The sequence below is a fragment of the Pelobates fuscus genome, chromosome 10 (assembly GCF_036172605.1).
Source record: "Pelobates fuscus isolate aPelFus1 chromosome 10, aPelFus1.pri, whole genome shotgun sequence".
Lineage (NCBI taxonomy): Eukaryota > Metazoa > Chordata > Amphibia > Anura > Pelobatidae > Pelobates > Pelobates fuscus.
Window position 1 is genome coordinate 76,851,521 of NC_086326.1, and position 23,235 is coordinate 76,874,755.

Sequence of the window (23,235 nt, forward strand, 5' to 3'; positions counted from 1 at the left end):
CGAGGTAGATAAAATGAGTAACATTAAATTGGTTAATAGTAATAACCCCTGGATAACCCCTGGATGTTCGGCTAAGGTAATATGCACAATACTTTGTTATTATTTTAGTAGCAATGTTTTTATAGTCTCAAAAATCCATTACTCATGGTAACGGATATATATTAAAGGACCACTATAGTGCCAGGAAAACATACTCGTTTTCCTGGCTCTATAGGGTCCTTGGCTCTAGGGTGAGGAAGGGGTTAAAATCTTACCTTTTTTCCAGCACCGGGCTCCCTTGGTGCTGGGGAATCTCCTCCTTCTTCTGCCGTCATCGGCTGAATGCGCATGCGTGGCAAGAGCCGCGTGCACATTCAGCCAGTCTCATAGGAAAGCATTCTCAATGCTTTCCTGTGGATGCTGGCGTCTTCTTACTGTGAAAATCACAGTAAGAAGCGCGGAAGTGCCTCTAGTGGCTGTCAATGAGACCGCTACTAGAGGCTGGATTAACCCATATGTAAACATAGCAGTTTCTCTGAAACTGCTATGTTTACAGCAGGCAGGGTTAACCCTAGATGGACCTGGCACCCAGACCACTTCATTACGCTGAAGTGGTCTAGGTGCCTATAGTGGTCATTTAACAATGACACATGTATGGAAGTCAACTTTGCTGACAAAAGGTCAAGGGAGGAAAAAGAAGCTACACTATAAGAAATCAGAATATACTTTGTTGAGAAAACCCTGAAATTACCTTGTTGGATCCTAAATTGGTTATTGTAACTAATTGTTTAATAACAGCTCATAGCAATTCTTTCTTTTTGCCTACTGTTATTTTATTGAGTATAGTTAAAAAGTTATATGAAAATAGGGCATTAAGTAGGGTTTTTGATAGTATAAATAGAAGAATAAACATAGAATAATAAATATTCTCATTCAAATTCTTAGTTTGTAGTGAATTATTTTGACACAACTGGATAATAGCCTGACATGTTAAATTGTTAATTCTAGACCTGCTGGTTGTAAATATTAAATTACAATAAAGTAAATGCATGAATGGAATTACTGGTGACAACAAAAATGTCAGTATTCAAGGAAAATTTTAATACAAGAATAAAAAGTAAGGGCACACTATATTGCTCAGCATCTTTGTGGTGCCTCTGATGGGACATTACTATCAATTTAAACCTGATAAACGTAACAGAGAATGTTGATATTTCTTCTTGAACCATTCACTGTCTGTGGTATAACTACTGCGATTGCAAAAAAGTTGACATATGATATTGTTGGCAAATTGCCCGGATTTATATAAAAAAAAAAAATAGAAAAGTGGCATTGTCACTATAGTGTTGGCAACTTTAAATATACTGAACTCTTAACTGAGTTGCGATCTCCAATGTACTATGCATCCATACCCTTAGGCTAAATTGAGCTGTAAAACTGTTAAAGCTTCAGTTTGAAAGGTTTCTTCGCTGGTAAAAGCATTTCTGTTAAAAAATAACTGTAGCCAGTATCCAAAAATTGCTTGTCAAACTCCATTAGGATATCATGAGGCTTTTTTTTACGTACCTCCTTAAACTGCTTAGTGACTACATATATTTTCAGCAGAAACATTTTTACTGTTAATCTTATTCATCAATCTCAATTTGATATCACTGTCCACCCTGGATTGGAGTTTGCAGTATCTTACAGAGTCTTGGATGTCTCCATCAACGGACCAGTGTTTTCAGCATGTTTGTCTGATTATTCAGAAGGAAAAAAATGTCAAGACATATAGAATTCTGGGATAACCATTTAGCTGAGAATTCAGCTATATTACTCTACTTCGTGCTTCGCTAAGAGCTGAAAATGGTCTGAAGCATTGATCAATTTGTCATGGTACTCTCATTGTTACTGTACTAGAGCAAAGGTTGACACCTTTCTGTAGCACTGACATCCCTTTTAGGGGATAATCAGCGAGGGTTACAATTTTTTGATTTGTCTTCATACTTTGTTCCTCTTTCTGGGTTTAATGACTCTTAGTGATTTTAGCTTTCCTGTAGTTCTTACATCATAAAATATATTGTAGGAAAAACGCAAATACTGGTCAACGTTGCACGTTCCCATTAACTTGGATTAAACACTACAATAGTCTGAATCTAAATTTTATAATGTGGGACACCAGTAGATTGTGGAGGGTGTTCACAAAATATGTATAATTCTGAAAACATATTTAAAATACAGCTAATACCGAAAAATATTGGATTAGAAATCAACCCAGTCTACACCAGAAAATATAAGCTATTCTATGATTTCTATTGCAACAACTAAACTTTAAGAAGAATATTACTGTGACCAAGGAGCTATGCGAGACAGCAATATTTGTTACCTAACTTGTACCTGTCTTATGCAGAATATTCAGTCACTGCACTAATTAAACTTTTGCAATAGACTCCATTCTTCATGGAATCATCCCTGATGGAACTGTGCTGAGCAAAAATCAATATTTAGATACAGTAAAATAAATGATGTTGTTTTGCTGTTGTTTTTATATTTTAATTGAAATTTTAATTGCCACAGAGGGGTTGCTTGATGTGATTCAGAACAGCAGACTGCTCGGACAGATGCACCCAGGGACTGCTTTTGGGGAACTTGCAATCTTATATAACTGCAAAAGAACAGCTACGGTAAAAGGTATGAGTCATTATGGTTTGTCAGCTACGCTGGCTCAAATTCTTTTAAAAAAAAAGAAAAAAAGCAGTAAGCATTACAGCCTAAATCCCTCTCCTCTGATCTTTTTTATCCTGTAGCTATTTTAATTCCTGTAGTAGCAACATGTCTCAAATCAGAATTTAAGGAATACTAATAGTTTAGGATTTAGGATTTAGGGATTACCCAAGATGTAATGGAACAAGGAAATATGTGACTACTAAACTGTTGGCAGAATTGAAGGACAAATTTAAAAAAAAAAAAAATCACTATTACTCTCTATAAAATGTTTTATGTGACCCTTGTATTTTTTAAATATTTATTTTTTAAAATTCTTTATTTTTGTTGTGCACGTAACAACAACAGGCACACAGAGCCGCATCAGCTTCTGTATGCATTTTTCATAGCATTTTACCATGTAGCAGGTTAATACAGCACTTTTTTTAAGTTTAAGAACAAGAACATAAAATATCATTCTGTTGATTAATGGTAGGTTGGTATAAACACATCATACTAGACAGGCTTATGATCGATTTCTTTGTTAAAGATTAGTATCAAACTTGCTACATATGTTGCTCCATAACTTATAAAAAATGCGCATTGACTTTGGAAAAAGCCCATAAAATAACAAGAATACTATTGCACAGGAACATATTGCATATCTGAATAGTACATGCCTATTCTTGACAGATACCTAAGGTACTTTCTGTCCGATGTGAGTTTTTGTAGAAAATGGCGTGCATTAAAGCAAGACCATTAGCCCAGTCTAATTGAGTACTTAACTTGCCCATATGCGACATTGTTCATCCAACCGTATCTTCGTATCTGAAGAAAAAGTAAAAATAAATGCCACCTCCCGAGGAGAAACCAGAGGAAGGGCTTTGTGAAAAAAGGAAAAAAGATAATAACCAAAAAAAGATGAGACCGAAAAACAAGTGGAAGTCCAGAACAAAGAGAGATAAAAAAAGGAGAAGTAACCGAAAGATAGAGAGTAGAGAAGATGTGAAGAAAGAGAAGAAAGGAGAGAGGAGACGGAGGGTGGAGGGTGGAGGGGGGCGCAAGCCATGTGGCATTGGACCAGGAACAGGTCCCTATCCAGGAGAACTCCCCTCTATATGGGGCCCGTCCTTAAAGAAAAAAGGCCCCCTCAATCACTGCTCGAGCCTAGTAAACCGTTGTCCCACGGTTCCCAAATTTTTTGAAACGATGTTATCGTCCCCCGCACTCTAGCAGTCAAGTCGTCCATTATTCTACATTCTCTAATCCTAGATATTACCCCAGAGAATTCCGGGCCTTCTGGAGAGAGCCACGCAATCGCTATAGCACGGCGTGCGCTTAGAGTTATCTTATGCACCAATTTTTGTTCTCTCCTAGTCCAACCGTCGAGTGATCTATTTAGCAGGTATATCCAAGGATCCAGACCTAGGGGCCTGTTAAACGTCTGTCTCAAGAGATCCTCTACGGACCTCCAGAAGCTGGTTATTTTTGGGCATTCCAACCACATGTGGATATATGTGCCCCAGAATCCACAGCCCCGCCAGCAATCATCATTATCTAATTTGTGCATGCGATATAATTTCACTGGCATGGTATACCACCGAAGCATAGTTTTCCATGCTTGCTCTTGGAGAGAGACACATATTGAGACAGTGGCGTTCGCCTCCCATATCTCCCGCCACTCAATTCGCTCCAAGACTTCCCCGAGGTCCGTTTCCCATTGATCCGTATAGTTTAAACTTCCCCATTCTCCAGTTTCTGCACTCAAATGAGCGTACAGAAGCGTGATCATACCTTTGGGGGCAGTCCCATTGGAGCAAAGCCTCTCATAAAAGGTCAGCTGTCCCAAAGCAACTTTCTTAATGTGAGGTTTGCTAGCAAAGTCGCAAATCTGGACATAGCGAAAAAAATCAGTTGGAGTTAAATGAGCACCTTGTTGGAGTTCCGCAAATTGAACTACCTCTCCGTTTCGATATAGCTGATGTAGTTGTTACAGTCCTGTTCGTTCTATATTACGAAAGTCTCTGGGTGCCATGCCAGGGATAAAATCCCTGTTTCTAAGGATTGGAGTCATAGGGGAGGGGGACGTTGTTAGTCCATATTTGAGATTACACGCACCCCAAATTTGAAAAGAGTTAAGTATAGCCAGACACGTTCTCCGTATCACGGGTCTATGCCCCTTTGGAACCCACATCGCAAACTGGGGGACGTCAACCCCTACCATCATAGATTCTATGTCAACCCATCTTCTCTCCTCCGGCGGGGAGTGCCACATGGCCACTTGTGTTAGCTGAGCTGCGAGATAATAGAAATAGAAATTCGGGAGGCCCAAACCCCCTCTATCTTTACGTCTATACAACACTTGTCTGGATATTCTATGCCTCTTATTCTGCCAAATGAAGTCCCCCATCGATCTTTGCAAAGGGGTCAATTGAGTTTTTGTGACGCGGACGGGCAGAGCCTGAAACAAAAACAGTATACGTGGCAATATGTTCATCTTCAAAGAATTGATTCGGCCTATCCAAGAAATGGGTTTATCCGTCCACTTATCGAGGTCTCCCATCAGGGCTCTAATCATCAGAACGTAATTAGCAAGGTACAAGCGCTCAGGATCAGCTGTTAGATGAGTTCCCAGGTACTTCAAGGAGTGTGTTTCCATCCGGATTTGATAGGTTTCCCTAATCCGAACTACCTCTGCATCCGTGAGGCAGACCGGGAGAGCGCTGGATTTCTGAATATTTGCCTTGTATCCTGATAACGCACCGTATTCCATCATGACCACCTGCAACGCCAACATGGAATCTATCGGGTTCGTAACAGTCAGGAGAACATCATCTGCATAGGCCGACACTTTATACTCTTCGGCTCCCACCTTAACTCCTCCAATATTTGGATGCTGCCGTATGGCTTGCAGCAACTGTTCTAAGGACAACACGAATAGGAGGGGGGAAAGAGGGCATCCCTGCCTGGTTCCATTGTATAGTCGAAAAGGGGTCCTTGGGGCGCCCGTTATCTGTACCTGTGCTCACACATTATGATACATCGTTCTTGTTATCGCCATGTATCCATCCGGGAAGCCCATACTCTTCAGCACCGGGAAAATAAATTGCCATCTAACCCTATCAAAGGCCTTTTTGGCATCTATGGACACCACTAGAGTGGGGGTCCCCGTGGCCACTTGTTTCCATATCAAGTCAATATTCCGTCTGGTATTTTCGAACAATTGCCTACCTTGAATAAAACCGACTTGATCGGCTTTGAATAAGCGAAGTCAACAGCGGGTTCAATCTGTCCGCTTGAATCTTTGCCAAGATCTTCAGATCATGGTTAATCAATGATATGGGCCTATAGATTTCTGGTAGAAGTGGATCCTTTCCTGGTTTGGGTAGCAATACGATAGTAGCTAAAGACATATCAAGGTCTAGCCGTCCTCCCTGACGCAAGTTTTCGAAGAGTCGAACCAATGGAGGTGCAAGCTCCTCTCTAAAGGTTTTGTAATATGTGCCATCAAAACCATCTGGCCCCGGTGCTTTATTGCCTTTCAAATGCGAGATAGCTTTGTCCACTTCTTCCTCTGTAATCTCAGCCGCCAAAACGCCTGCTGCCTCCCCGCTTAGTTTAGGCATCCCTAGGTTATTCAAATATTGTAAAGTCTGTTCCTCTTTCTGCTCCCCATGGGGACTACCGTCTGGCATGTGATTGTACAACCTCTTATAAAAGTCTTCAAAGACCTTAGCTATCTCGGCGGGCGTCGATTTCGTAGTACCGTCAGGATGCCTGATGACTGAGATGTGGGTCCATTCCTGCCTGGGCCGGAGAGTCCTAGCCAGAAGGGTGTCCATTTTATTGGCCTTTTCATAGTATGTCCGCTTGGACCACTCCATGGATCTGGCCGTGTCATCCAGTAACAGTGTACGAATGTCTCTTCGTACTGCTTCCAATTGCCTGTAGGTTCTCTCATCCGGCACGGTCTGGTGTTTCTGTTCGAGGGTTCTCAATTGTCCCAGGAAGGTCTCCAGTTTCTGATGTTTCATCTTCTTCCTCCTGGTGGCAAGTTTAATCAGGTTCCCTCTCGTGACAACTTTGTGAGCCGCCCATATTGTGCCCGAAGGGATTTCTGGGGTGGTGTTCAATTCTAAATATTCAGTTATCCCTTTCCGAATCTGTTCTCTTATCTCTTCGTCCCGTAGCAAGGACGCGTTCAGTTTCCACGTCCATGGTGAAGCCACACACAGGTTGCCCAGCGCGATAGATACATCCGCGTGGTCTGACCACGATATGTCACCCACTGTGTACCCAGTGATTCGAGACATGCCCTATGCATTAGCCAGGAAAAGGTCTATCCTTGAGTACGTGCCATGGGGAGCTGAGTAGAAAGAGTTTGCCCACCCTCTCTTTGGTATGTCGAGTGACTAGCAGGACCTATTAGTGACCTCAACTATTAGGCACGGAGTAGAGCACCCCCTCGGAGGGGGCGTGAGTCAGCCAAGACCCACATTATCGAAAGCCTAAACTACTGTAACTTATTATAAGTGTACTTTGTGAATATCGCGTGAGTCCCCACCCCCCATCGTCCCACAAAGATAGTCTGGTTGTAAAAAAAACAAACAAAAAAAAAAAAACGTATCAAAGGGGATACAACAACGAGATAAACCATTATTCACAATTAGGGCATGGCACGGTACCCCTAGCAGCAAATCACTAGTGTTCCATTAGTAACATATTCCCTGGCGATCTCTATACAATATTGGTATACAAAATAACGGCATTGCACACATTACTTTTTGCCCCCCTGTTTCTTTAAATAGGAGTGTTAAACATAGACCAATATACATATATACATATCAAGGGATATAGACATTAGACCCCAAACGGCATGAATCCCCCTGTGAAATCTCAGGAACCCCAGGAAAGAAACGGTAGATATAATATAAAACATCGTTATAAATGTAGACAAACCCACCCCACTCACCATTCCGCTTATGCCCTACCACTACCCCAGCAATACGATCTGGGGGAGGGGGAGGGATGAAACCCCCCTGGAATCTCGAGGAACCCTCCCGTTCCCTTATGAATAGGCAGAGATAATGAAAAGGAATCCGACCCACTAATATGAAACAAATACCTAATCAGCTCTCGCTCGGTTCAACGTTTCGAATCCCCCCCGGCTCCACTCCCCACAGGATGTATTAGAGCCAGAGGGAGTCGACCAACCGACCACACTTCTCCCTCCCATCATAGACACTGGGAGCAGTGACCCCCCAGCTGGTGACCCCCTTCTCCCGATATCAAAAAGCCAAATGCACCTAGTCCAACAATGTACACAGTGCGGGCAAAGGGTGTACCAAGTCGGGGTACAAATCGTGGGAACAGGTTTAGGTAGCTTAATGGGATAGGTATACCGTCGCATCAACCCACGGGGTCCCGGGCCAGGTGCGAATGGCACTGTATGTGATAGCTATTTACAATATGTATCTTCCCGATTGACTCTCCTTCCTTCCCCCCACCAGTTAGATCGCCGTTTCTTTTTTATTTTTTTTCCTTTTTTTTTTATTTATATTTTTTCAGTAAAAAACAAGGGCCAGGCTCCCCCCGCACCCCAATTCCCTCCCCAACAGTCCTGCCCGCACTAGGAAATCGAAAAATGACCCAGTATGCGATCCCATTCTTCGACCCATGAGAAAGGGATGACAGCAGTAAGCGTGGTGATTACACGGAGCATGCGTGTATAAAGCACCAAACCCATGGCCCCCACCCAAACACAAAACCGGAACCCCCACCAGAAAACAAGGCCCCTTAGGGAGGCTAGAAAATACGATACCACTGGAACGTTAACAGCGGCTTCATGAGCCCACTTCGCGACATTCTGCTCGTAGATGTGGAAGGTCTCCTGGGTACATCGCCACTGTCCGCAGGTCCGGAGGCGGCTGGATCCCAAGGCCCTGGAAAAAACGCTTCGGATCTCCACCAGGTGTTAGAATATGTGCTCGCCCATCTCGGAACACCATTAATTTGAATGGGAAGCCCCAGGCATATTTGAGGTCTGCTCCCCTCAGCGCCCGTGTAATTGGCCGCCAGTCCCTCCGCCGCTGTAATGTCGAAGGGGCTAGGTCTTGATAAAGGGAGAGCACATTTCCATCGTGCCGAATCGGTCCCTCCCGATCCCTCTTCATCAGAGCCTCCTTGGTACGGAAATGGAGGAAGTTGATGACCACGTCCCTCGGGGTGTTTGCTTCGGCCTGCTGCGTTCGCATCGCCCTATGTGCTCTCTCCATGTGCCATTGCTCCTCCGGGATGTGCGGAAGGAGAGGCTAAAAAATGGAGATCTTCTTCGGGCCCTTCAGGTAATCCCCTCAGGCGGAGGTTGTTCCTCCGAGACCGGTTAGCCAGGTCTTCTAAGGCCAGATCCATGTCCACAACATGTGTCGTCATCCGGTTCACCCTGTCTACTACCTCGTTATGGGCCTGTGTGGTAGCTTCCATGCGGTCCTCTAGTTTGGCTGTACGCTCGCCCAAGGCACTGATGTCTGCTTGCAGCACGGCTGTCGATTTCGCAATTTCACCAGCGAGGTAAGCCTTAACTTCGGCGAGTTTAGCGAGCACTGCCTCTTGGTCTGTAGAGGAGGCCCCCTTGTCAGCACCAGGAGATGCGTGCGGGGATCCTCCGTCGCCATCTTGGCTCCCGGCCCGACCATGCCGCTGTGCTGTAAGGAGGTCGAGTACGGAGCCTCCGGACTCCGTGGTCCTCTTGGGCTGTTTTTTGGGGAGTCTCTTCTCCATGGTAAGGGGTTCGAAGGGGGTTCGTAGTAGGCAAAAAAGGCCGCTTTTGTGTGTTTAAGGAGCCTGTAGGACGGAGCTCTAGTGAGACACGCCTAGTCTCATCGACGGTCAGACCACGCCCCCCTTTAAAATCATTTTTATAAAGCAAATATAGTGGTTAACATTTAAAAAGTAAATGGAAATTACTGTTTTGTTTTATTAAATCAACTTGTGCTGTATTGTGCAGCTAATTTTAATTTGTGTTTTCAACAAATAATTTTTTACCTGCGTATTAAGTTGTCCAGAAATCCTCAAATCTTTCCATGTATCTTTGGAAGCAGTGTTTGCTGAAACTGCCCATTAGTCAGGGTTATGTGTGATTTACTCTACTTATTCAACAGAATTTTATTCCATGTTACGCCATTTGGGTAATATAATATAATTATGTAAAGTGTCATCTATAGATACATTTGTGTTTATAGTATATGTTTTATCTTTTTTCTGCTTCTTAATCCCAACTACCTTATCACCGGGCAAAGAACACTTACCCCTTTTCACACTGATAAGATGATGTAATCAAGGGAGAAGAAGTATGTAAGTTAGTTATCGAGTCTAAATATTTAAGTATTCCAACTGCTTCTTGCTTTATGTTTGTCCGCAGCGGTAACTGACTCTAAAATATGGGTCCTGGACAGGCAGGTTTTCCAGAATATTATGATGAGTTCAGCACAGGCCCAACATCAAGAATATTTTAGCTTCCTCCGCAGGTAAGGTTTTTAATTTCCTATGATCTCATTTAGCCCAGTAGGGGTTTTGAAAAGTGCAGTACGTTTCATTACAGTGTGGCCTAAATAATATAGCAATATTAGTCCAGAGGAGGTGAAGATGAAATCTGCAAGTTTCAGTGATGAGGTTTTCCAGAATGTAAATCTAGCTAAATATGCCAGGTTCTACAAAGGAACGTATGGACTTTGAGGGCCTTGGTATCCACTGTGCCTCAAGTAAGTCTTGACAAAAAGAAGGCCTGGAGATTTTCATCTCCTGCTTTATATTTTTCGATAAGCTATGAAATAGATCGGTAAGAACTATTCCTCTAATGCACACTAAGGAGGAATGTTTTTAGGGCAAGCAACAAGAACATTGTTCTTTGAGTGTCTATTGCCCGGATAATCTTTTATCCTGTATGCTTGATCCAGTCATTAGAATCCCCTGAGTTTAGACAGTTTCTATAATTAAAATACATACATTGCGCAGTCATTGTACGGTAAGCATTTTGTAACCAGAAAAGTTTGCAATTTATTATTGCAATACATCGAGATAAAGTCATATACACAAACGAAACAAAAGTTAAAAGAGTTTATGCCCAACCATTAAAATGTTTCCACATTGAATATCATCCAAGTTAGAATATCTAAAATAATAAATAAATCAATATAATGTTTTCAACAAAGCACTATTAACGTTTGCCTTGTTTGCATATATAGCCGCTGTGATATTGCTGCGTATGCATTTTTTAATGATTTCCTGCTTCCAGCCGAAGGAACTTAGATGATGTTTACAGTAATGGGCCAGATGAGATGTTAATGACACGATGAGTTGTTCAAGTTAGCAACGCCAGACACAGGGGGTCATTTAACGATCGCTACATGGTTGCAAGCTAAGCAACCCTTGGCTGTGAAATGTCGAAGTTATGAGGGTACTGCAGTCATGTGTTTAAATGACCCCTACAGGCTAAATTAACAATTCCCTATACTCACTGCAGACAATTTGAAGGCAATGAACCAAAAAGGACGAGCTTAGCAGGGAGAGTATATGGATGTTTTCTATGTATCTGGTACAGCCTAAGTCATCCTATATATAGTTAAAAAGTCACACACATGAAGCGGTAACATTTGTTAAGCTACTTTGCCTCCTAAGACGTCTTTAAGGGCTGTGGGCAATACACATTAGCGAGAAAGAGAGTGGGAGAAAATCTATTTTAGCAGAGACAGGAAGTGGGAAATGAATTATGGTCTGACAATTTGCATTTCAACAGATATTTCTAGCAATGTAACTCCGTTTCTGAATTTTTCTTTTCTAGTGTTTCTCTTCTAAAAGACTTACCCGAAGAAAAGCTTTCCAAAATAGTGGACTGCCTAGAAGTTGTACGTAATGTCCAACTCTGTGTATTGCTAATATAACTCTGAGTGTATCGTATTTGGTAAAGTTTTTTTTTTTTTTTTATCAGTTCTTTATTATTAGTAGCATACAGGCTGCTTGTTTTCTTTTTACAATAAACATTTAAAATGTTTGCTTTTAAGTGAATAACAACAAATGATACCGCAATCAATGATTTTGAATATAATGCTCTATTTAATAATTCATTGATTTTACAAATATAGAAATATTTAGATATATACAAAAAAGGAATAAGGGGGGGCGTGTCCGGCAGCCGACCAAGATGGCAGTGTGAACCCGGAGCTCCTCGTGGCACCCGCACCGAAACCGCACCAACCAGCTCATCCCGCTCGCAGCACACACCAAATGGGACGCACAAAGAAGCTCACCGACACCGGAGGCACCCCGAGGCCCGCGGGTCCCGGAGGGGACCACACAATCAGGTCCTACATGCAACCCGCTACCCGCGCCCAATCCCCGCAGCCGGAAATGGAGGCCGCAAACCAAGCGCCGGACTCCACTCCATCCACCCCGGCCAGGCACTCACCAGCCTTATCTGCAGCCTCAGAACCCCAGATGCAGCAGGAGGAGGGATGGAGGGAGATACTGCCCAACCTCCTAATGAAAACAGACATTGAGGCCCTCTCAGACCGCCTAGGCCGGGTGGTACGTGAGGAGGTGGCCCAACTCCGGGCAGATATGGCTAACATGGAGGCCCGCATGTCCGTGGCGGAGGCAGAGACAAAGGCCCTCCGGACAGATTTGGAGCACACCAACACGACTGTCACGGGCCAAGAAGCAGACATGGCGTACCTGACCACGTGGGTGGACGACCTGGACAACCGCGGCCGCAGGCTGAACTTACGCGTCCGCGGGGTGAGAGAAGGAGGCCCGGCGGAGAATATCCCTGACATCCTGAGACAACTATTCGCACAGGTACTGGGGGGTCAGCAGATACCCAGAATAGGCCTAGTGAGGGCACACAGGGTCCTAAGACCCATACCGGCCCCAGAAGACCAGCCCAGGGACATCATTTGCTGCCTGGACAATTACCAGCTAAAGGAGGAAATACTGCGCACAGCACGCCGCATGGGAACCATACGCCAAGAGGGGCAAAGCATATCCATCTACCAAGACCTGTCCCGCTATACACTACAAGCAAGGCGAGCTCTACGCCCTGTGACCTCAGCGCTACAACAAGCAGGAATTCCGTACTGATGGGGCTACCCATTTTCCCTGACAGCCAGACAGGGCCCGGATCAACTAACGCTGAGAAAAGCAGAAGAAGTCCCAAGCTTTCTACGCACCCTAGGCCTCCCACCAATACAGGTACCCGATTGGCTAACAAGGTCATTCCTCCAGCAACCACCAGGACTGCAGCAACCACGCAGACAGGACCAAAACCCTCAAGGGCCCCAGCACCAACGCCGCCGCGACTGGAACCCAGGCCAGGCGAGGCGTGAGCGGTAAACAGACCATCAAACAACCAGGGGGGGACTCAAGGGCGGCAGAGAGAACACACCGAACTGTGAGTACCAACTATAGACGCACACACAAGTACAAGCTAGAAAGATTGGGGCGGGAAAGGGTAACCGGGGGGCCTGAGGGGACTACCGCATAATACCACACACAACTTTGAACTAGAAGGGAGGGAACTGGACTCTTGGGGAGGGGAATGGGAACAAGGGTCGGGCCAGGCCAAGGGGCCAAAGAGGTTATGGACGAACTAACACCTGACGCCCAAGCTCTACGGAACCGCATGGCACACAGGAAGGACACAGAATGCACGCACAAATGGAGCCACACTAGGGATGGGAGGGAGGGCCAGGGGAAAAGGGAAGGGAGGGAAGGGCACGGGCCCCGCGAGCACAAAGTGCAAACACAGACGGCAGTAAGCACACAGAGGGAGAGGAAGGAGGGCTGGGGGAAGAAAGGGGGGAAAGGGGAGACAGTGAGAGCATGAAAGGGGCAAGGAGAGGGCGAGGAGGGAGGGAGGGAATCACTACAACCCTAATGCTAGTCCTGGGGCGCCCTAGGAATGGCGAGAGGGGAATGGGAGACCACAGGCAACAAGAGCAGATGAGGGGAGACAAAACGAATTACAAAGCAGTTAAGGGGTTATAATCTATGCATGCTTGCTATTTGTGATATATCTGATGTCTAAGACGCCACACGCACACTGCCCCCGCTGGGCACACACAGCGCCTCAATGCTCACAGACGTGGCGCCAGCAGACCCTTTGACTAGTGCTCCCACATACTTGGTAGACAGACATACTACATGATACGAAACAGAGACTCCCTAAGACGCCGCAAAGGCAAAAACCGCCCTACCACGACCCCAGTTCTCAAAATATCAGTATTAGAGACGCTAAAAGAAGTACGCAGCAGTACCCCCCCAAGGCAGACCCGAGTGACCAGCCGCCCCACGACCCTGACAAATTACTGAGAACAACCAAACCACCACGACACACGACTGTCCACCAAAAACCATGCAAAGCCCACGGATCATGGGCCCCCCCCCCCGGTAGGACCGCGCCAACGCATAGGCTGACAGGGTGACCACCACACCAGAACACCATAAGGCAGCTCAGAAACCAGCACCACCACGCACTAACGCACACCAAACGACCCATCCACGCACCACACCGAGAGAACGAGCGGATGCTCCGATCACATAGCCACTAGAGGGACGGGAATCCACACACCAAATCATATTTCAAAACACAAACACCCCTACGGACTCGGTAGGGAAAGCTCAGGCACACGGCTAGACTTCCCCGCAGGACCAGGACACACGGCCCCCTTCGCAGGAAGGGACGCACACACCCTAAAGATGACTAGGTCCCACCGACAGGCCGGACACTCTGTCGCACCGACGGGTTAACTGTCCATTACCCTACACGGACACTGACCCCCAGAGGCAGTGCATACACACACAAGGCAGATACACCACCCACACGCACACACACCAACACGACGCAACCCGCACAAACACCCGCAAACCCAACACCACCCACCTCCTTCTGCCCCCACCCCCAGCCATATCCACCGGTCCCCCTGGGCCGGCCGCGGGATGCCGGCCCCGGGGCCAAACGGATTCGCGCGGGAGGACCTGACTATCGTCTCGTACAACGTGCATGGACTGAACATCAGGGAAAAACGAACGAGACTATTACGAGACCTAAAACAATACAAGGCGTCAATAGCCTTCCTGCAAGAAACCCACTTTCAGGAGAGTAGAGCACCAGCCCTGAAAGACCGCAATTTCCATGTGGGATACTTCAGTAACAACCCGGACAAGCGCACGCGGGGAGTCGGCATTCTCTTCTCCAGACGTATCCCATACGCAGAAAAAGCTACCATCAGATGCAGCCAAGGTAGGTATGTTTTCACCAAAGGCACAATCCTGGACCAAACATACACATTTGCCAATGTGTATGCCCCGAACACTAAGCAACACCAATTCCTCGGACGCGCACTGAATACGCTGATGAAATTCACAGAAGGTACACTAATAATTGGCGGAGACCTAAATCTGGCATTACACCCGGACCAAGATTCCTCGTCTCCACAAAGTGCAACCCCAAACAACAGATATGCGAACACCCTGCGCCTCCTCCATCACCAACAATTGGCAGACTGCTGGCGGGCGATGCACCCAACAGACCGCGATTATACTTTCTACTCCAGGACCCACGCAACATACACGAGGCTCGACTACTTCCTCACACCGCACCCGAACCTGACTCTGCTCACTGCTGCAGAGATCCTACCGATGACATGGTCAGACCACTGCCCAATCCGCATACGGCTGAAATCACCGCTGTTCAGGCCCAAACAAATGTTGTGGCGGCTGAACGAATCGCTGCTTTCCGACACAACAGTGGTAGATAAAATCAGCGACTCCATACGAACATACTTTGTGGAAAACGAAACCGATGACGTAACGCCACTGACGTGTTGGGAGGCACACAAAACTGTGATCCGAGGCCAGATCATAGCACTCAGCGCATCACGCAAAAAGAAGGTGATACAGGAGATAACCGACCTCGGCCGAGACATAGCAACCCTAGAGGCGCGACATAAACGCACCCTAGACGCGACAACATACAGAGACCTGATAACCAAACGTGATCAACTCACCACACATCTCAACCGCTCGATACGCTCATATCAACAGTTCAAACACATGATACATGAACACGGGGACAAATGCGGGAGACTACTTGCGAACCTCCTCAAACAGCGCAGGACCCAACTCTACATCCCGAAAATCAAGGACGCCAGACAGCAACTCAGACACAGGGCGGACCACATATCCGCAACATTCCGAGCATACTACCAGAACCTGTATAACCTCCGCCAAACAGCCCCAGGAGCCCCACGGCCAAACATCACTGAAAATATCAGGGACTACCTGGTCTCCGCGAACGTGCCCGACATAGGCGACATAGCACGGGAAGCGTTAGAAGCACCCATAACACCAGAGGACATAGCATATGCCATCAAGAGGGCGAAAACCGGCAGAGCCCCAGGACCGGACGGCCTCCCCCTCCAATATTACAAAACATTTACGCAGGTAACGACACCGAAACTCCTGGTGGCACTTAATTCCATCCAAGAAGGAGCCACACCGACGGCCCAATTCACCTCGGCCAACATCACCCTACTCCCGAAGGAAGGGAAGGACCCAACACTGTGCCCCAGCTACCGCCCGATATCTGTGTTAAACACAGACCTCAAGCTTCTCGCAAGCATCCTCGCGACCAGACTGGCGCCACTGCTCCCCGCGTCAATCCACCCAGACCAAACGGGATTCATCCCAGGCAGGGAAGTGAGGGACAACACCATCAGAGCCCTAAATATCATAGCCCACGCCAAGACGCTAAAGACGCCGGTACTACTCCTGTCTACAGACGCAGAAAAAGCGTTTGACAGAGTGGACTGGGACAATATGTTCGCAACACTGCGACAGTTCGGCGTCGGGGCGAAGTTCCTCACCTGGGTGATGGCGCTATACACTGACCCGTCAGCAAGGCTCAGGATCAACGGCGCACTATCGGACCCATTCAACATCCTCAACGGAACCAGGCAAGGATGCCCGCTCTCACCCTTACTGTTTGCTATGACGCTGGAGCCTTTTCTTAATAAGATCAGACAGAACGCGGACATACAAGGAATGGAGATCGGAAACACGCACCACAAAATCATGGCGTACGCGGACGACCTGTTGTTTGTAGTCACGAACCCAGAGACCTCCCTCAGGGCAATACAGACAGAATTTGAACTATATGGCCGACTCTCGAATCTCCAAATCAATCACTCGAAGTCAGAGATCCTAAACCTCACGGTCAACCACGCATTGAAAACAACGATCCAGAGACAACACCCATACCGCTGGTGCGACCACAGAATGAGGTACCTGGGGGTCTGGCTAACACCCAATCCAGCAGACCTATACGCCCAAAACTACCTCCCACTGTTGAGAAAAGCAACGGAGGAACTGCACAAATGGAGCTCATACTACATATCATGGCTAGGACGGGTGAACGCGGTCAAGATGACGCTGCTTCCCAAGCTACTGTTCATATTCCAAACAGTCCCGATAACAACTCCACCATCATTTTTTACGGCACTGAAAACGGAAGTCCGCAAATTTATATGGAAAGGCAGGTCCCCCCGGATAGCACATGCCCAACTAATCCTACCCAAACTACGGGGGGGATTGGCAATGCCGGACTTTGAGAAATATCACCACGTGGCACACCTCACGAGAATCATCAGTTGGACGGTAGCAAGCGGCACGAAACAGTGGACCCAACTAGAATCAGACACGACCAACTGCGACCTCAGGACACTACCGTGGATCCCAAAAGCCACATACAAACACAAGCACATCACCAACCCATTTGTGGCGGCCACCATGCAAGTCTGGCACAAACAGGGCACGAAACAGTACCTGACGACAGACCCCGGCCCACTCCTCCCCTTGAGAGGCAACCCAGACTTCCCGGCAGGAGACATGGGCACAACTCCGCACCCACTAGGACACAAGCCAATCATCTGCATAAAAGACATCCTCCGAAACCCCTTCGACATCCGACCACTACATGAACTATTCCCGGACAGACCACATACCTTCGCACACACACTCCAGAGAGCGCAAATGACACAATACGCCCGATCCATCCCCCAGAAACCATACCTCCTGAGGGAACCAACCATATTCGAACACCTATGTTTGCAAGACCAAGAACCACCCCGAGCCATATCACAGATATACCAGACCCTAATCACGAGCAGATACCTACTGGCACCCCCATGCATCAGACAATGGGAGGAGGACCTAGACGAGCCCATGACAGAGGCAGACTGGGACACGGCCATCACCTTGATACAAAAGACACCGGGCTCAGCACGTCTACAGGAAAATTCCTACAAGATCCTCACTCGGTGGTACCTGACACCATCAATGCTCCACGCAAGGAACCCAGAGATGCCAGACACCTGCTGGAGATGCGAGGAGGCAGTAGGCACATTCAAGCACATTTGGTGGTCGTGCCCCAAGATCCGTCCATACTGGGAGACGATTGGGAAGACTATACACGAAGTAACGGATGAATTAATACCAGAAACCCCAGCTGCCTTCCTCCTACACAAAACCACCATGCCAACACCGGCATACGTCAGATCCATCATCCCCAGACTGCTCAACGCGGCCAAGGCAATCATCCCCACCTACTGGAAACAAACAGCTACGCCCCCACTGAAACGATGGGTAGCAGAAGTGGAAGCGACGCGAACATTCGAAGACGTGAAAGCCGTCACCCCGCGACAAAGAGACCAATACACACAACGCTGGTTCTACTGGCTACGCCACACCACGTCCGACCCCTTCCAAAGCCGCCTTGCGGCAGACACCCCCGAGAGGAACGAGCAAGAAAGCGGCAGGCCAGAGCGGGGAGCCGAGAGACCCGGGGGCTGAGCAGAACGGGGCGGCAACGGGGGACTGGATAACAGGCCACCAACCCGCAACCCCCTCACATACCCTCCCGGGACACGGCCACACACACATACACTCGAAAAACAACCTCAGACACAAAAGATAGCCACATAACCAGGCGATGAGAAAGGAGACACATAATACGACAATGACCAACCACATGCTGAGGAGACACAAGCAAGACATACCAGCCACACACAACACAGATGCCTGAGAATTTACCGAGGGGCTACAGCGGCCAAAAATAGACAGAACAAGACGAAACAACGCAACACACATAACCCACGTTACCGCCTAGAACACAGGAGGCACGGGCCACATAACCGAACCCACTAGAAAGTTGGGATGCACACGAGATAACAAACCAGACGCCCGAAACACGCCAAGCAAATATACCACACATCTGAACAACACTGAACCACACACAGCCCTAAGAACATGTTAAGCACACGCGGCGCTGACAGACTCCACTATAGATACCAGGAATACACACCTCACTCACCGAACGACACCCACACACAACTCAAACCAAACACAGCACACAAACTAAGATCACTATTAAGGATGCAATAGACATGCCCAAACAACCTCTGCGCAGGCACCAAAAGTCATCACTGCAGCTAGGTGAAAGGAACCTCGGAGCAGGCAAAAAAACGCTATGATAGATGTATTGAGAAACACGCCTCTGCGCAGGCAACTAAACGCGATGTTAGATGCAGGGTATGAAACGCCCCCACGCAGACGACTGACTGCTTCGATTAATACAACGAGGAACACACTTTCACACAGGCGACCGACTGCAATGTGCACATGCAGCCGTAAACCACATCCACGACATGACACGGATGATAATACTTGCAACACAATTACATGAGTCACAAATAACCATCCACGGGATAGCCATGCGAAATGTTAAAAGCACAGCACCTTCACTATCCACCTAGGTAACGCACCTACATGGCACAAGCCTTTACATACTCCTTAAGGTACCACTACATCTTCACAAGGGCCAATTTAGAACCACCCTATACAGTTGTATGCAATACACAACTATTGTTTTTCTTCTAGACAAGTATGTTGAAATGTTAATTCAGAATACTGTGGTTAAATGTTAGATTAAAGCCTAGACATAGTTTATGTACGATAAAAATGACCTGATTGATTCGCCTCTGCGCAGGCGATAATTTATAACTGTAATTTTATACTGATGCTTAAGCCTCTGCGCAGGCGACTGTTCGCTTTCATGAAACTCGGTTTGATGTAAGAAAACTTGACATGATACCAATAAATATATTTAAAACAAAAAAGGAATAAGAAAATATTGTAAAAATAAACTTTGTGGAAATGATATATCCTGTGACAACCAATGTTACTCCATGTATATATAGATCCCTACAAAATCCGACTTACTTATTAACAATAGTGCTAAACTGCATTGATGTATTTGAGAGCCCAGATTACTATATGAAAGATTTCTTGTGTTATTGGTAGATCTACTTTCCTGAAGCTCTGTCTGATGAGTGCTGTCATCTTCCTTACTGGTACCATGTTCAGCTCCTGGCACTTTATGAGCCAAACCCTTGACACTGTCGTACTCTTATGCAGGCAAGAAAGTACAACAGAGGTCTATTGAATATTTAACAATATCAACTATAGAACTTCCCCACCAACAACAAAAGTTGATAGCAGAGTTCCGCTTTTTTCAACTTTTGCCAACCTCGACTTTGCCTATAAGACAAAGTAGTCTCTACTGTGTCGTAAAATATCTTTGGGCTGAATTGGGATGTCAGTGAAATTCAAACACAGCCAATAAAAGTATTTCATAAAGATTTTATCTGCATGAAATACTCAGAAGTTATAAAATACAGTGTACAATGATTGATAATAGGGAGGCATGTTTGAATCACGTGCTATGCAATGAGCTTAGATCGTTTTGTTTCTAGAAGCATTTCATTATTTTATTTCATGTTGTTCTTCTCATAGCTAAAATGTGGCTATAGTAATGTCGTTTAACTTTAAAGGATCACTGTAGGGTGAGGAACACAAATATGTATTTCTGACCCTATAGTGAAAACCCACCATTTAGGTGGCTTGCCCCCCTCTTAGCCCCCTTCAGAATGGGTTAAAAGTCACCTTATTTCCAGCTCTCCGCGGGTCCGCCGGCGCTGGCCCCGTCCCCTTGGTAACATCATCAAAATTGCCATGAGGAAAGCATTGGATTGGCTAAATTTGGCAAGGGGGCATGGCAAAACGCAGTTTTAGCCTATCAGCACCTCCTCATAGAGATGCAATGAATCAATGCATCTCTATGAGGAAAATTCAGCGTTTCCATGCAGAGCGTGGGGACGCTGAATGGCAGGGCTGCTTACTGTGCAGCCCTGAGCCAGGAAGCCCCTCCAGTGGCCATCTGAGGAGTGGGCAATGTAAACACTGCTTTTCCCTGATGGGAGCTATTATACTCACCAGAACGACTACATTAAGCTGTAGTTGTTCTGGTGACTATAGTGTCCCTTTAAGACTAATGATTATGAATTACTCTGGTACACTATGATTTACCTGTAATTGTCCCATATTGCACAGCATAGATACACACAATAGTTGTATGTGTAGCTTTTGTAGCAACACAATGGATTAACACTGGCAGGGTGTGAGCTGATTTGTGCTGACACTGCAAACTCTTCTGCAAGAACAAAAAGAGCAATTACAATTTAGTAGCTGGTGAGAGCAATGTTGCTTGACTAATTGTTTGTCCCTCACTGAGCAAATGACTCATTCTCCATCAGACACTTGCAAATAATTCAGCAAATGGGTTGCTGATCTGAATATTTTATAGTGCTTTGTTGTGTGCTCCAGGCTGGACAAGTATTGTATGAGTACAGTTTTCTTATCACACTAAGCTGTGTTTTTCAGGAGTAGTTGGTGGAATATATTACTTGAAAGACAATTGCTGGTTATTATTGGAACGTCTACTTGGGGGTTTCCATAATGCCCAGAATCATGCAGAGAAATCGATACCAGAATATATAATAGTAGAATTTAAATCAGGATGTTGTTTAAAAACCCTTGAAATACAGTATACTGTGTACATGCAGTTCAAACCCAGAGTTGTAGAGATGTATAATTCAGAACGTCTAGAGTAGTTCATTGGTCAGTAACAGCTATGTTTTTGAAGCTACCTTTCTAAATTGAAGGATAACGTCACACACCATGAAATGCTTTGCTGTTTGCAAAAGTACTGGGGCAAGGAAATCTCCATCTTTTTCCTTGTTTTAGGAGCTTAACCAATATGGCATCACTTACATGTTGCGGCAGATGGTGTGATGCTGTACACTCCATCTGTATGTCTTTTATTGACGCAAGCCTAGTCCTTAACATGTGACGTGTGTAGGTAGTGGGTACCATGTAGTGCTACACCAATATCCCCCATTCAACCTCCCTCTTTACAATAAAAACCTGAGACATAATTGTGGTATAAAATAGGCCACAGCTTTATTTACACTTGAATGACATTCTTAACACCCGGGAGGTGCGCTGCCCAACAAGTGATATTCAAGGTCAAACAGGTGTAGCGGTACTTACCCTTTCCAGGGGCTGGCCAGGGTCCTCTGTTCGAGCTGCGCGCGGCTCATCCGATGGCTGTAACAGAAAGGCGGGTAGTGACCGCGAGAAGAGGTCACGTGTCCCGCCTGACTCTAAGAGTGCTCCGGGGGTCTCTAAATTGGAGAAGGTCTCCCATTGGCCCCTGTCATGCCACATTCCACATACACTCACCTTTTGGGGGCGTGGATATGACAAGGGCCAATCAAATTAATTGCTAAGGTATTTATACTCACCTTTTTCCCTTAGTACCTTGCCCTATCGTGGTTTCTGTTACAGTTCCCTTTAGCGCTTGTTGTGTTCAGTTGTGTTTCTTCGTACTTGACCTTGGCTTTGTTTCTGACTCCGTTATCTCTTTATCCTTATCTGCTCTGTTTGCCGGCTTGCTGATTTTTGTGTACCAGACCTCGGCTAGTCCTAGTTTATGCTGTCTCTTGGTGCCCTTGACCTCAGATCGTTCCTGACTCTGTATCTCTCTCCTTTACGTCGAGTCCGGCCATTCTAAGGTCCGGTAGACGTATCTCGTCTCTGTGCTGTCATTTGTTAAGCTTAATCCTGCGAGTTGGGGATCACCGTTACAAAAACGCAGTACTAAACACCTCAAAAGACGCACCACAGGGGGAGATGAGGCCGACAAACTGATTAATGGCCAAAACTACCCCCAGGTTGTCACAACTGAATTCTACCCGCCGATCCTGAAGAAAAGACCCCCACAGATACACTGCCACCACGATCAGGAAAAGCTTCAGGAACGCCAAATTCCTTGTCAGGCCACCCATGTGCCAATGCATTCCCAAGATAGCCCCAAAAGCCCACCGAACCCGCCGCATCGGTGAACAGATGGAGCTCCGAATTAGGCACCTCCGGCGCTTGCCAGTAGGATCTGCCAATGTAATTCTCAAGAAATGCGCTCCACACAGCCAAGTCATCCTTGAGATCCACATAATACAGGCTGTCGAATATACAACCCAGCAGGTGATGACATTCAAGGTGCACCCGAGGAGGCGAAAAGCTTACTCAATATCCGTTTTTGCCATCAGCGCCCCGGACCCGCCA

The 23,235-nt window shown here is 46.4% G+C and overlaps 1 protein-coding gene across 1 annotated transcript in view; it reads left to right on the forward strand.

The window, feature by feature from the left end:
- The window catches only part of LOC134575864 (cGMP-dependent protein kinase 2-like), a 177,219-nt gene that overhangs the window by 65,345 nt on the left and 88,639 nt on the right, over positions 1–23,235 (forward strand). The window contains exons 4-6 of the mRNA XM_063435306.1: positions 2,536–2,649; positions 10,082–10,187; positions 11,501–11,564. Coding sequence (XP_063291376.1) covers positions 2,536–2,649; positions 10,082–10,187; positions 11,501–11,564 — 284 coding nt within the window. The remainder of the gene's footprint in view (positions 1–2,535; positions 2,650–10,081; positions 10,188–11,500; positions 11,565–23,235) is intronic.